General features: G+C 43.5%; 1 protein-coding gene across 5 annotated transcripts in view; it reads right to left on the minus strand.

Moving 5' to 3' along the window:
- The window catches only part of BCL11A (BAF chromatin remodeling complex subunit BCL11A), a 102,415-nt gene that overhangs the window by 10,582 nt on the left and 78,629 nt on the right, over positions 1-13,204 (minus strand). For 4 of the 5 annotated variants that reach the window (XM_003262415.4, XM_012501255.2, XM_003262418.4 and 1 more), the window contains exon 3: positions 6,168-6,269. The exons of the other annotated variant lie outside the window; for it this stretch is intronic. In XM_003262415.4, the coding sequence (XP_003262463.1) occupies positions 6,168-6,269 (102 nt within the window). The remainder of the gene's footprint in view (positions 1-6,167; positions 6,270-13,204) is intronic. 5 annotated transcript variants of the gene reach the window in all.

Raw genomic sequence — 13,204 nt, forward strand, 5'->3', positions numbered from 1 at the left:
TGTGCCTCTGTTTCCTCCTCATTAAGTGAGAAACTTGGACAAGGTGACCCAAGGAAACTTTTTGGCTTCCTAAATCCCAGCTTTCTATTCCCCCCTGGGTGGCAGGTGAACTTTCTAAATAAGCAAACATTTCATAGAGATATCAAAAAAGGGGAAGAAGGTCAACTCACTACAATGTTCTATGGCCCTAAAGATGCTTTCAGCCTTAGCCTGAAATACACTAATTGTTGATATTGTTAAAATGAGAGGATACTTGTAAAATACTTCCATAGAAAAAAGACTAGCAACATTCTCACACCCCAGACTGTGGGAAGATCAGTGAGTCCCAATTGTGGTTCCACAACACCCCATGGGGACGCCCATTTTTATCTCAAAGAATGTTTAAAAAATCTGAAAGAAAAACTTCATTCAGATTTAACTGGTAGGCTGTATCCAATCTTTAGGAGTTGTCCCCTAGTCAGAAAAATGAAAGTCTGGAAAAGTTAGGCGGAGTGGCTGGTGCCGACTTAAGCAGACACAGCATCCTAGTTTAAGGAACAGTTAAAACAGCCAGCACCATGACAGGCAGCAGGCTGAGAAATGCTACACTATCCTCCTCCTCATTATTTTGAGAGGCTAACAACGTGAACCAAATTATACAACATCCTGCGCCCTCGCCCTCGGCTGAGACTCAGCTCCAGTTGAGAAAGAAACAGAAAGATACAGTTCAGCTAGTCAACTCTGGCCAGTAGCCAAGCCGTCTGGAGAGGGGCCCTGCTTAAGTCACATTATTTCCCTTGCTGAAAAGAACCCAAGAGTGGTAAATGCCACTTTGGCAAAGAAGGGCCAGCTTGACTTCACAAAATCTTTCATTTGGGGAGATGGCTAAATTAAATATATATGGGGAGATAGCTACATTAAATATATATATATATATATGGAATAACTAACCAACAGTTTACTAGTCAACTGCAACATTAAAAAGGGCAGAAGTAATGGTAGCCAAAGGACTAGGATGAGAAAAACAGAAAACCTCCCAGAGATTCTGAAAAAAAGCCTTAAAATATAACTGAGAAATAACAAACTTTTCTCCTTCTTTTAAAAGAAGGGCTGCAAGAGTTCTTTAAGGCCACAGCTAGTATTTCTCAGTAACTTTCTAAGAAGGAAAAAAAAATCTACCAGGGAGGTTAAGAGTGAGAATGAGGAATTAATCAATTATATGATGCCTCCATTTAGCAAGTCAGAAAGAAAAGCCGGCAGGGTCTTCTCAGGAGCCCCCAAACACTGGTATTCCAAAACAAGCCAGCCTTGCTCGAGCACTTGTCTAAATAATGGACTCCTGCCCTGACCTTGTAATTTACTTTACAATGCATTTATAATCCCACTCAATATATCCCACTCCTGGGTAAATCTCTTAAACAAGATTAGATGGTAAGATACCAAAATTAGGTTTCAAACATTTGTCTAATGTGGAAGGGGGAAAAAAGGCAGAAAGATTTTGAAAGAAAACGCTGACATTAGTATCACATTATCTGCCTATTTTTGTTTGCCTCCTCTCTTCAAAGGGAAATAAAAAGCTTCATTGAGAGCATTTTTATAAATTTTTTGTTGTTGTTGAACAATGACTTGGGTCCCAAATAGGCTGGAAAAAAAACTATCTGGTTCCAACTACATGATCCTCTGTGGCTTCCTCCTTGTCCTCCCTAGATCCCTGGGTGACTGTCATACCCACTTAGCCTGACGATCTGAGTTGGGCAAGTAAAAAGATTTGTCTGATAATGTAAGTCCTTAACACGTTCATCACTCCAAATGCCTTAAAATTATATTTTACCTCATAAAAAATCGATTGAAATCCAGGACTAGACTCACAATTAGTGGTGCTGGTTTCACATGTGCCATGAATGTAGTCATTGATAAATGCCAAAATCTGTGGCATACAGCGCTACATCAAGGATCTCATTTGTATCCTTTCAAAAAGGCTTAAATGAGAAAAGTCCATTTTATTTTGCTGCCCTGAGCATCCTAAACTTTTTTTCAGAGCCAGTTATGTGATCATGCTACAGTATGTTAACACTGTGATGTTATCCTCCCCTCTCTCTCATACATCAGGTCAGAGAAAATGGCATTTTATCTTCTAATGAGCATACAACATACAGTTTTCACTATCGCATTTTAGTATTCCCATCAACTAGATATTCTAGATCATGAGGGCAGCTAGTGTAATCATAATGTCAATGAGAAGGGCTGTTACGATTGAGACTAAAGATTACATGGAGAGAGCTGCTTTGAAACTGGTAATTATTACCAGTCCACTAATAGCAAATGATGCATTACAATTTCACCATATAATCTGTATTTCACTCAGCTCGTGCCGGTGTACCATATTATATTACAGTGCTCACAGATTCTAAATTCCTAAACTGCAGTCATCAATAAATGTGTTACTTGCCATAATTTGTGAAATTACTTTGTTCATAACATCTTTGATGATTTAGAAAGACTGGAATTGATTTCCTGCGTGGCAAAATTAGGGCTACATTGATTTATTGATGTGTAAAATATAATAATATTCTTCATTTACTCTGATGAAAATCAACTTCTCAATTTGAGAGCCTCATTGGGCATTTACGGGGACTGTTTTGATTTAGAGCAATAAACTGATACCTGGCCCCTAAGCGTAGGAACTTGAGGCATCAAAAGGGTTAAAATCAGCTATTAGCCCACCTACTGGCTTTTATTTTATTTTATTTTACTTTATGGGAAGGAATGACCCCCATTTCTAGTATGTCACCAATGTGAAAAAGTCATGTGATCTAAGCCTCAAGATTCAGAAGAATAAGTTGGTCTGCGACTGGAATCCTAGCTCTATTATTCACTAGCTTGTAACTCTGGGATAGTCATTTGATTTCTCTGAGTCTTAGAACTCCTATCTGTAAAATGAGCATAAAAACAGTACCTGTAAGAATTGTTGGGAGGTTCAAATGACAGAAGTATATAAAAGCCCTCTGTAAACTATCAGGTCCAACGTGAATGTGAGTTTTCATTACTACCAGGGGTGATTAATTACTGAGGGTAATGACTAACCACATTACACACCCCGAACAGCTTCCAGAGGAAGGTCCCAGTCCAGGCCTTAACCCAGGCCAAAAGGAGGCTCTAGTTAAAGAGCAGGGGTGACTGGCACACAGCAGGGAGGCCACAGGGAAGTGCTATGAGCTCTGGAAGCCGGGGGCAGCAGGTTAATGCCACCAAGTGGAATGGGCATCAGGTTTGTTCTAGAGCTTTCTGGACCCCCACAACCCACTTCCACATACCTTGTTCTGGTCACTCCTAAATTGATCCTGCCAGCAGGGGCACCAGCAAACTATGTACCCTCCCTTTGTGGGAAGGTGGGAGAGGATAAGGGTTCCCTATCAAGCTCAGACTTTCCTACCAGTCAAATCAAACTCCCAGCCCTCAGGAAGACCAGGCTGAAGACTGAGAACTATGTTTCCCTGGCCAGCAGCCCTTGGCCTCTCAACTCCACACTCCTCTCAGCTGCTCAACTCCCTTCTATCCCTTCCCTCCAAAAGTGTCTCCGTTCCCACAGCCCCATGCAGGCCTCAGATGCCCCCAGCAACAGAGGAGCTCTCCCCACCCAGCCAGCATGCAGGGACTAGAAACCATGAGCCCAACCTCCTAAACCCTCTGCAATCTGTGACCTAACCCAGGCTTAGGCCCAGCTTGGGGGAAGGGAGCAGATGAGGTGCTTTTAACCCCTGAACCACCCAGCCCTCAGGACTTGAAGGCTTATGAAATTCACACAATAACTCTTTGTTACCTAGGATTACCTAGGAGTTAACAAAAATAAACAATTGGCTTTGAATCTGGTCTCAGGGTGCATGCCCTGCTCTTCAGATACCATTTACAAGACGGGTAAGTGTCGTTTCCCTCCCATCTAAAAACAGTCCCCCTTAGAGCCTTAACTCTGGCATCTTGCTCTTTGTTATTCTCTCTCCATGACCTTTTTCCTTTTCTTTTTTTTTTTTCTTTCCACAGCAGGTTATTTTTCATTTACTTTCAAATAAAAATTAGATGTCACACTTCTTTTCTTCTTGAACCTGCTTTTTGTGTTTAGGGCGGAATCACTGCCCACCCCCTAACCTTTTAGCCATGCATGATTCATACCATGTGTTCCTACACAGAGAAGCAAACTGTATTGTTTTCTAAAACAGTATCTTTCAGAAAACATTTGTATAAATGGACAAATTTAAGTTTTATAAAATGGTCCCTACTATAAAAGATCGCTTGAACAAGTAAATGATGGTGGTGGTGGTGGTGGTGTTGGTGGTGATGGTAGTGGTGGTAGTGGTGGTGGTGATGGTGGTGATGGTGGTGGTGGTGGTAGTGGTAATGGTGATGGTGGTGGTGGTGGTAGTGATGGTGGTGGTAGTGGTAATGGTGGTGGTGGTGATGGTGGTGATGGTACTGGTGGTGATGGTGGTGGTGGTGGTGATGGTGGTGGTGGTGGTGATGGTGGTGATGGTACTGGTGGTGATGGTGGTGGTGGTGGTGGTGATGGTGGTGGTGGTGGTGGTACTTGTGGTGATGGTGGTGGTGGTGATGGTGGTGGTGGTAATGGTGGTGGTGGTGGTGATGGTGGTGGTGGTAGTGGTAATGGTGGTGGTGGTGGTGATGGTGGTGATGGTACTGGTGGTGGTGGTGATGGTGGTGGTGATGGTGGTGGTGGTGATGGTGGTGGTAGTGATGGTGGTGGTGATGGTGGTGGTGATGGTGGTGGTAGTGATGGTGGTGGTGGTGGTGGCGATGGTGGTGATGGTACTGGTGGTGGTAGTGGTAATGGTGGTGATGGTGGTGATGGTACTGGTGGTGGTAGTGGTAATGGTGGTGGTGGTGGTGATGGTGGTGATGGTACTGGTGGTGATGGTGGTGGTGGTGGTGATGGTGGTGGTGGTGGTGGTGATGGTGGTGATGGTACTGGTGGTGATGGTGGTGGTGGTGGTGGTGATGGTGGTGGTGGTGGTACTTGTGGTGATGGTGGTGGTGGTGATGGTGGTGGTGGTAATGGTGGTGGTGGTGGTGATGGTGGTGGTGGTAGTGGTAATGGTGGTGGTGGTGGTGATGGTGGTGATGGTACTGGTGGTGATGGTGGTGGTGATGGTGGTGGTGGTGGTGATGGTGGTGGTGATGGTGGTGGTGGTGATGGTGGTGGTAGTGATGGTGGTGGTGATGGTGGTGGTGATGGTGGTGGTAGTGATGGTGGTGGTGGTGGTGGTGATGGTGGTGATGGTACTGGTGGTGATGGTGGTGGTGGTGGTGATGGTGGTGGTGGTAGTGATGGTGGTGGTGATGGTGGTGGTAGTGATGGTGGTGGTGATGGTGGTGGTGATGGTGGTGGTAGTGATGGTGGTGGTGGTGGTGGTGATGGTGGTGGTGGTACTGGTGGTGATGGTGGTGGTGGTGGTGATGGTGGTGGCGGTGGTGGTGGTACTGGTGGTGATGGTGGTGGTGGTGATGGTACTGGTGGTGATGGTGGTGGCGGTGGTGGTGGTACTGGTGGTGATGGTGGTGGTGGTGATGGTACTGGTGGTGATGGTGGTGGTGGTGGTGGTGATAGTAGAACCTTCACATTTTAACTACAATGATGTGCATTTTTCTCTAAAACCAGGAGAAAAGTAAGTCGAAATTATGTGTGGGCATGTATGTATAAAATATACTATGTTCAAATACACATGTAAATACATAAGGAATATGCATTAGAATAACTCTGGAATAACCCTAAACTGACTCCTTTTGATTCTGGCCTTGGCTAAAGATGTGTGCCATGGACTATACCCAAAGTCCTAAATGAGGCCACAGGAGTGAATGTCCAGTAATAAAATGGGATCCAGAGGCACAGGCATATTCAATCACTAGCCATGGAGCCAGACAGGACCCTGGGGAGAAGACCCACAGGGATGAGCTACTATCAGCTGCCAGCCTCCAGTGAGGAAAGAAAAAGGGGAGGGAAGAAGTCCTTCTGGGGCTGAGTGGAGTGGGGAGCGGCTGCCAAGTGAGTAATGGAATAATACATATGACAATCTATTTTGGAAGTAACTCCCTTCAGTACTTAAAAAGTAAGGGCAATTTCCAGAAATTCTCATCTCTATACACATGGACATTTGTAGAAGAAATAAGGCTCAACTTACAAATACCCTGCGGGGCATATTCTGCACTCATCCCGGGCGTGGGGATTAGAGCTCCATGTGCAGAACGAGGGGAGGAGAGGCCCCTCCAGTGCAGAAGTTTATCTGTGAAAGAAACCCAAAATCAAGCACTACAGCTACAAACAATGTGCATCATAAACCACAGGATATCACATTTCAATTCCATTAAAATATATTACAACATCATTACAACAGCCTTGCAGATAGTTAACAGGCCCAAGGCCTGAAACAAAAGAAGAGTGGTGAGTTATTTCCCACAGTTTCTGTTTTGTTTTCAATTTCGGTCTTTTTGACAAAAGGGAAAGGGTTTGTTTTAGGAATGGGGAGACGTGGTCTTTGATTCATTTGCTTGTTTATTTGTTGTTGTTTGAATATTGTCTTGTGGAAAGAGATGTGTAAACAGCAAGGGGAAAACTGGTAATATTGTGGGTAGCCTGGAAACATGAGGGGATTTTATCTGCAAGGCTGGTTTACATGCATACATTAACTTTACTTTATAGACAAACCCAAGCAAAAAACAAAATGCTGATAGGAAATGAGTAGATTTGTGAACCGTTTTTTATGGGACAGAGTCCCACTCTGCCTTCTCTTTTTGTTTTTTTGAGACGGAGTCTCGCTCTATCGCCCAGGCTGGAGTGCAGTGGCGCGATTTCAGCTCACTGCAAACTCCACCTCCCAGGTTCATGCCATTCTCCTGCCTCAGCCTCCCGAGTAGCTGGGTATACAGGCGCCCACCACCACGCCCGGCTAATTTTTTTTGTATTTTTAGTAGAGACGGGGTTTCACCATTTTAGCCAGGATGGTCTCGATCTCCTGACCTCATGATCTGCCCGCCACGGCCTCCCAAAGTGCTGGGATTACAGGTGCAAGCCACCGTGCCTGGCCATCACTCTGCTTTCTCTGTCCCTCTGCCCCCCTCTTCCCATGCTATATTTATGATAGAGCCTTCAGTGATAGGGGAACCTTGGGCATTTCTGGACTGAGCTGGGCCATACTCTAGAATCCTGTCAACTGGAAACCTTATACAGATGCGGCTTCTCACAATACAAAGCAATGGAAAATAAAGATTAGACTTCTGGGATCCAAATAACTTTGACCATTAAATGACAAGGAAAGAACCAGCATTCCAATAATGCCAGCACCCAGAAACCCTGACCCACCTTCACCATTTTACTGCACTTTGTTGTACTCTGGTGAAGACAAGTGACTTCTCACACTAATAAAATGAATCTAACAGTCAATGAAACATTTCTAGCACTGAGATTTTTTTGAGAAGAGGAAAATTTGGTTTGTGCAATCTGCGCATTTTATGGTTTATTTGGTAAGTGCCTAGCTTTTCCAAGTCCTCCTCTAGCTAACTAACCATGTAGCTGTCCATCTTGAGACAGACTGGAGGATAGATGGTGCAGAAGACGCTATGTGTGTTCTAGAGGTTTGGAGTTCATGATGATTGGGGAGGGCGGGAGACAAGAAAAACAGACTTTGATGGTGAATAAACAGTATGTTTTCCATTAGCTTAATATTAAGAGCACTTAGAAGTGTTGTCGTTGTACTCTAGGATAGCAGGTCTCAAGTGTAAAATACATCCTGTTCTCCTTATATAGAGCACACTGCCAAGCACAGCCAAGGCAGTTGGGACAAGATTTCCTTTCGCGAGGAGCCTGGTGGGTAACGATGGTGTGCTGTTGAGAAGGCTCTTACACACACAGCATAGGTCTGCTGTTACCAGGCCTGCAGAGGGAAGCCCTGGTGGAAGCACCACCTAGCCTGAGACCATCTACAGAGACATTTCATCCTTTCTGACCCAAAACAAAATAAACACTGCAAAGTGAACCAACACAAGCAGGAAGACCGGACTTAACAAACAAGTACATCTACATTTGACTGTTTATGTCAAATGAATTGAGAATGTGGCGTAAAATTACTACAGATTTTGTCATGGTATTTTTCAATGAGAAATCTGAGAATCCATTTTTGCCTCAGCCTTGTTTTTGCCTCAGCCGTTCACTAAGTTTGCTGCCAAAACAGACATCCTTTTCTTAGGAAACACAGGCAACCCAGGTATCTCTGTGATCCCAGCATAAAAGCAACAGGTACTTGGATCCTTGTATGGGGAGCATCTAATTTCAAATTCTCTGCCACTTACTCTGGGAAGAGACCCTGAAGTGCTTCAGCAGGCCTCCAGCCAGAAATGGGAGAACTGCTAACCTAATCCATGCTTAGCCCCTCACATGAATCTCTGGTTGGCAAACTTGTCTACAAACCCATTAGCCCTAAACAAGCAGACTGCAGGACCAGATCTCTACAGTGTCCGGCCATGTGGCAAAGTGAGGTCTCATCTGAGTATCTGGCAGCATAGTTTGTTTTTGTTTTTGTTTTCTAAGTTGTAAAAGACCCTAGCTATCATCAAGTCTGTCCCTTCATTTTACAGATGGGGAAACTGAGGCCATGAGAAATTAAGTGACTTGCCCATGGCTACACTGATGGTTAACCATAATGTGAAGATTAGAATTCATCTCCTGACTCCTGTTCCAGTGGTCTTTCCTGGGAATCTGTCTGTTACCCCCTGCTGTTCCTGCCGTGGTCTTCACTTCCCAACAAGAAGGTCCTGTTTCTACTGATCCATTAGGCAGTACTTAACAGTCTTGGGGGAGGGTCCAGCCCAGCAGTGTTACATGGGGCTGTCGAAAGGTGCCAATGAACTGACTTGGTCTCACAATTGGAAAACAAGGCTTGCTCTGCTGCCTGGGCCTCCTGACCTCACCTTTGCTGTGTTCACCCTCTACCTCTGCTTCCCCTGCAGAAGTAGACAGCTGAAAACATTTCTATCAGCCTAAGAAGCTATTTACTTTAGAAAAAAGCACACTGTCTTTGTGAGACTCACCCTTGCATTTATCTTCCTCCAGGAAGAGGGTCAAAGCAAAGCCAACTGGGGACCCCAGCTGATTCTGCTGCTTCTTCCACTAAACACATCCATAATATTCTCTTTGGTAAGTAGAATCGACATTCCCACAAGAACTGGAAATGCTAAATTGTTAATAGCCTCCCTAGGGCTTAACTTCTTGCTATGATGCCTTCAATTATTTCATCACGGCTTAGGCAAAGTAAAGTATCACAATTAACGCTTCTGAGCGTCAAACTCAAGGAGCAGCTCTGCCTTCCCAGGCCAAGGAGGGGAAAAGGAGCTGCCCCTGGTTGAGGGCCTCTTCTTTTCCCACCTTCACTTTCATTCTCCCCAGCCAGAGACGGGCTCTGGTTGCTGGCTAGGAAGTGGGTGATCTAGTTATGTCCTCTTTTTTTCTTTGTTAGTGCTCTTAGGGAAGTGATTCTCACAGTGCAAACCCAGGCCCACCCCCGATCAGCATCACCTGGGAGTTTGTTCAAAATGCAAATTCTTGGGCACTACCTCAGACTTACTGAATCAGAAATTGAGGGCGGGGAAGCAGCAGTCTATGTTGAATAAATTCTCCAGGTGATTCTCATGCACACTCAAGTTGAATCAGCACTGCTGTCTTAGGGTAAGGGAAGTATGAATGCTGGAAGCTTTGAGATTCCCTGGGCAGAGACCCATGGGCCATAAGGCTGTTTTTCCTCCTGTCCAGGACCCACCTCCTTTAGGACTGGAACAGTCAAAAACAAATTAAGCTTAGGGAATCCCTAAGGATCCCTCCATTAGGAAATTCAGGTTCCACCCTCTGTCTGTCATTGATAAGGAAGGGGAACAGGTCCAGGCTCTCCATCGGGTCCAGGGCCTTCTTAGCATGAGACAACACCCAAACCAGCTTGTGCCAGACATTGTGTCCTCACTGATTCCATAAAAGCCGACATGTCGGGGAATGCAGCTGTGGCAACTACACGGACACAGCAGGAACTGGACTCTTGTTTCCCTTTCTGGTCTCTCAAATGGGACACATTTCCCTTTTCTGACTCAATCTTTTTTCAGATGGCTTACACTTTTCTGGTGGAAGGTGTTTCAACCTGTTCTATTTCATAAAGGTCTCTCTAGACCCAGCATTTCCACTTGGGGCCTCAGAAATGCCTTACACATTATTAGGTTGCAAAGTTTCCTTATGGCTAAATTTTAAAATAATGACTCTTATTTTGCAGGTTTCATTAAAAAATATGCAACAAACTGGGAATGGCTTTGATTTAATGTTATACATTTGGTCACTTTACATTTCTACATATATTGGGTACCAACTTTTGACACAGAGCTCTAAGCCCAGTGGGATGTTCCTGGAATTTAAGTCATTAAGTCAAGTTTTTTGGTTTCCTCAAGAACATCTCAAAGATTCCTTGACTATTAACATGCTATTTGTTTCTGAAACTAATCACTGGGTGTGTAATACAGCAACATTACTGTCGACTAATCAACAGGTAATACTGCAGATTTCCAAATGTGCCAAAACAGCTAAGCAAAAAGCATCATTCCAACACATTTAATGACTGCTTTGGGAGCCCAACTTTAACAGGTACTAAAACCACAGGACTCTCCACAGGAGTACATAGATGTGTGCTATTCACTCAAATGTATGTGTGTGTGCATGTGCAAGCGTGTGTGTGTATATGTGTGTGAGCGTGTGCATGCGTATGTGTGTTTATGAGCGTGTGCATGTGTGTATATTTTGTGAGTGTGTGCATGTGTGTGTATGTGAGCATGTGCATGCACATATGTGAGTGTGTCCATGCGTGTGTGTATATGTGAGTGTGTGCATGTGTGTCTGTGTACATGTGTGAATGTGTGTATATTTCCTAAACATATGTTTTTAGATAATTTCCCTGGTTTTTTTTTTCAGTGAGACAGGCATAAAAGCAGTAGAGCTGTCCCATGTGGAATGGGCTATCTCGTGACGCCTCTTTCACCCTGGGTCTTCAAAAAGAGAATGGATGGCACTGTGATGAGGACGGGTCTCTATATTGGTGACAGGCCAAAATACAGGACTACCTATAGTCCTTTCCCAGTCCATAATCCTCAAGTCCCTCAGCCCTTCCATGTAGCCACCTTCTAGACTACACTTAAAATGTATCCTGAACGTTTGTAAAGTACCCTGAAGGAACCTATTCCAGTTCTGAATCCGATTACTAGGTTCAAGCCACACAAATAACAACAGTGCAGCTAGTCTGAGCTAGAGGCTTCTTTACCTAACTGCAAAGTAAATGTCCTTTCTATTCAGCCGCATCTAGCTCTTGACCCTATGTTTACCACAGATACCAGTTCTTCTCACTTAGATTCTCTGACTTATCAGAATAGTATAGAGCAAACATTAGCTATGCCTGTGTCTTGAGTTGTGTCAATCTGTAATGAAAATGTGCCAGCCTTATCATCACTCAGACTTCTTAATTAATCTTCTAATATTGTCAAAATCGCATTCTCTTTTGTTCTAGAAATGAGCATTTACATGTGCATTTTTTCCTTCATTGCTTTTTTACTGGTTAAGGTTTTACCAAATCCTGATGTTCTTTAAAAAGTGTATTCTGCAAAAACAAAAGAAAGCAATAACTATAGACACTACGATATAAAATTTCTTCCCTGAAATCCGTTTATGGTCCTTAGATTCCTTGATACTTCGCCAGTGACTTTAATAACATCAATCCCTCATTTTAAAACTCTTTTTTGATCAATGCTATCCTTTCGGAGCCTTGATTATTCAAACAATAGGTTACTAACTTCACCTTTTATGAGTTCTCCTCCTAGGCTTTTTCTCAATAAAGGGAGGAAGTAGAGATGACATTTTGTGTGCCCCTTTATCTATAAAAATGCCAGCCACCAATCTGTCAGGCCTAAACAAAATTTTTCTGCAAGCTGTGTCTTTAACATAAGCAAAGCATATAATTCCAAAAAAAAAAAAAACTTGCTTTTCTGAAGAGCAACTAAGCCAAAGACATTGTGTTCCATCTTTGTGTTGAAATGCAGATTTCCCACTAAAAGGCAAATCCTTCATTTCAAAAGGTTGAATAGGATGGTACCTAAAAAAAGAATTCCAGCTGGTTAAATTTAGGGTGTTAAAAAAAGTTCACTCCAATAATATTCTTTGGCTCTGGGCCCAAAGTATTTTCACTTGATCGTGAATTAGATAAATTTTTTATTACACTTTAAGCTTTTGCCTTAGAATGGTGGAACTTATCTAGGAGACTGAGAGGGCAGCTGCATAAAAAGACAAATTGTCTTAGGACAATTTTTTTTGTTTGTTTAATCACATACCTCACTATGCAAAATGTGTATTCCCAGGATAAATTCCATTCATTCATTCTCTCATGCATTCATTCAACCTCTCATGCATTCACTCAACAAATATTTACCGAGTGCCTACAATGCCCAAAGCAATGGGCTAGCCACTGTGGGCAGTACAAAGAAAACACAGACACAGATTTCTCCCACAGCAGGCTTCATTTAGTAGAAAAGGTAAGGCCTGCACAGAAATTGCTCTACCCCAATGCAGAAAGTGTGTCATGAGAGAGGTACAGATGAGCTGCTATGGAAATTCAAAGGAAGAGAAATACTTCCATTTGGAAGGGAGGGAGAGAGGCTTTGGGAAAGAGGAAAACTTATGAGTTAAACCCGGAGAGCCAAGAGAAAGGATATCCTAGATAAAAAGAAAAAGCAGGTAAAGATGCTCAGAGAGAAGCAAAGCCCAAGGTGGGCACAGAGGAAATGGGGCCCGACAGGCGGTTACATTCACATCAAAATATTGCACACTGATTCATCCAGTTGACAGCAGAGGATACGACCATCTAAATAAATCCTCTGAAGATTTCTGTGACATCTTCGGCTTTCACAAGTGCGTATTTTCCAATTGCACATTTTCTGAAAATAAGGGACACAACCATGTGGACTCTTGTGAAACTCCATGAAGGTTCATCTGTTCTGTTTTCCCCCCACCTCAATTGTTTCTTCCCCCAATGAGTGTGGGTGGCCCGCTAAGGCAAAATTTACTATGTTTTATTCCTCTGAGTCAGGCAAACAAGTGTTGATAGCCATGTTCTTCCTTGCAATACTGCCTTCCTGGCTTAAATAATCT

This window comes from Nomascus leucogenys, chromosome 14 (assembly GCF_006542625.1).
Source record: "Nomascus leucogenys isolate Asia chromosome 14, Asia_NLE_v1, whole genome shotgun sequence".
NCBI classification, from domain to species: Eukaryota; Metazoa; Chordata; class Mammalia; order Primates; family Hylobatidae; genus Nomascus; species Nomascus leucogenys.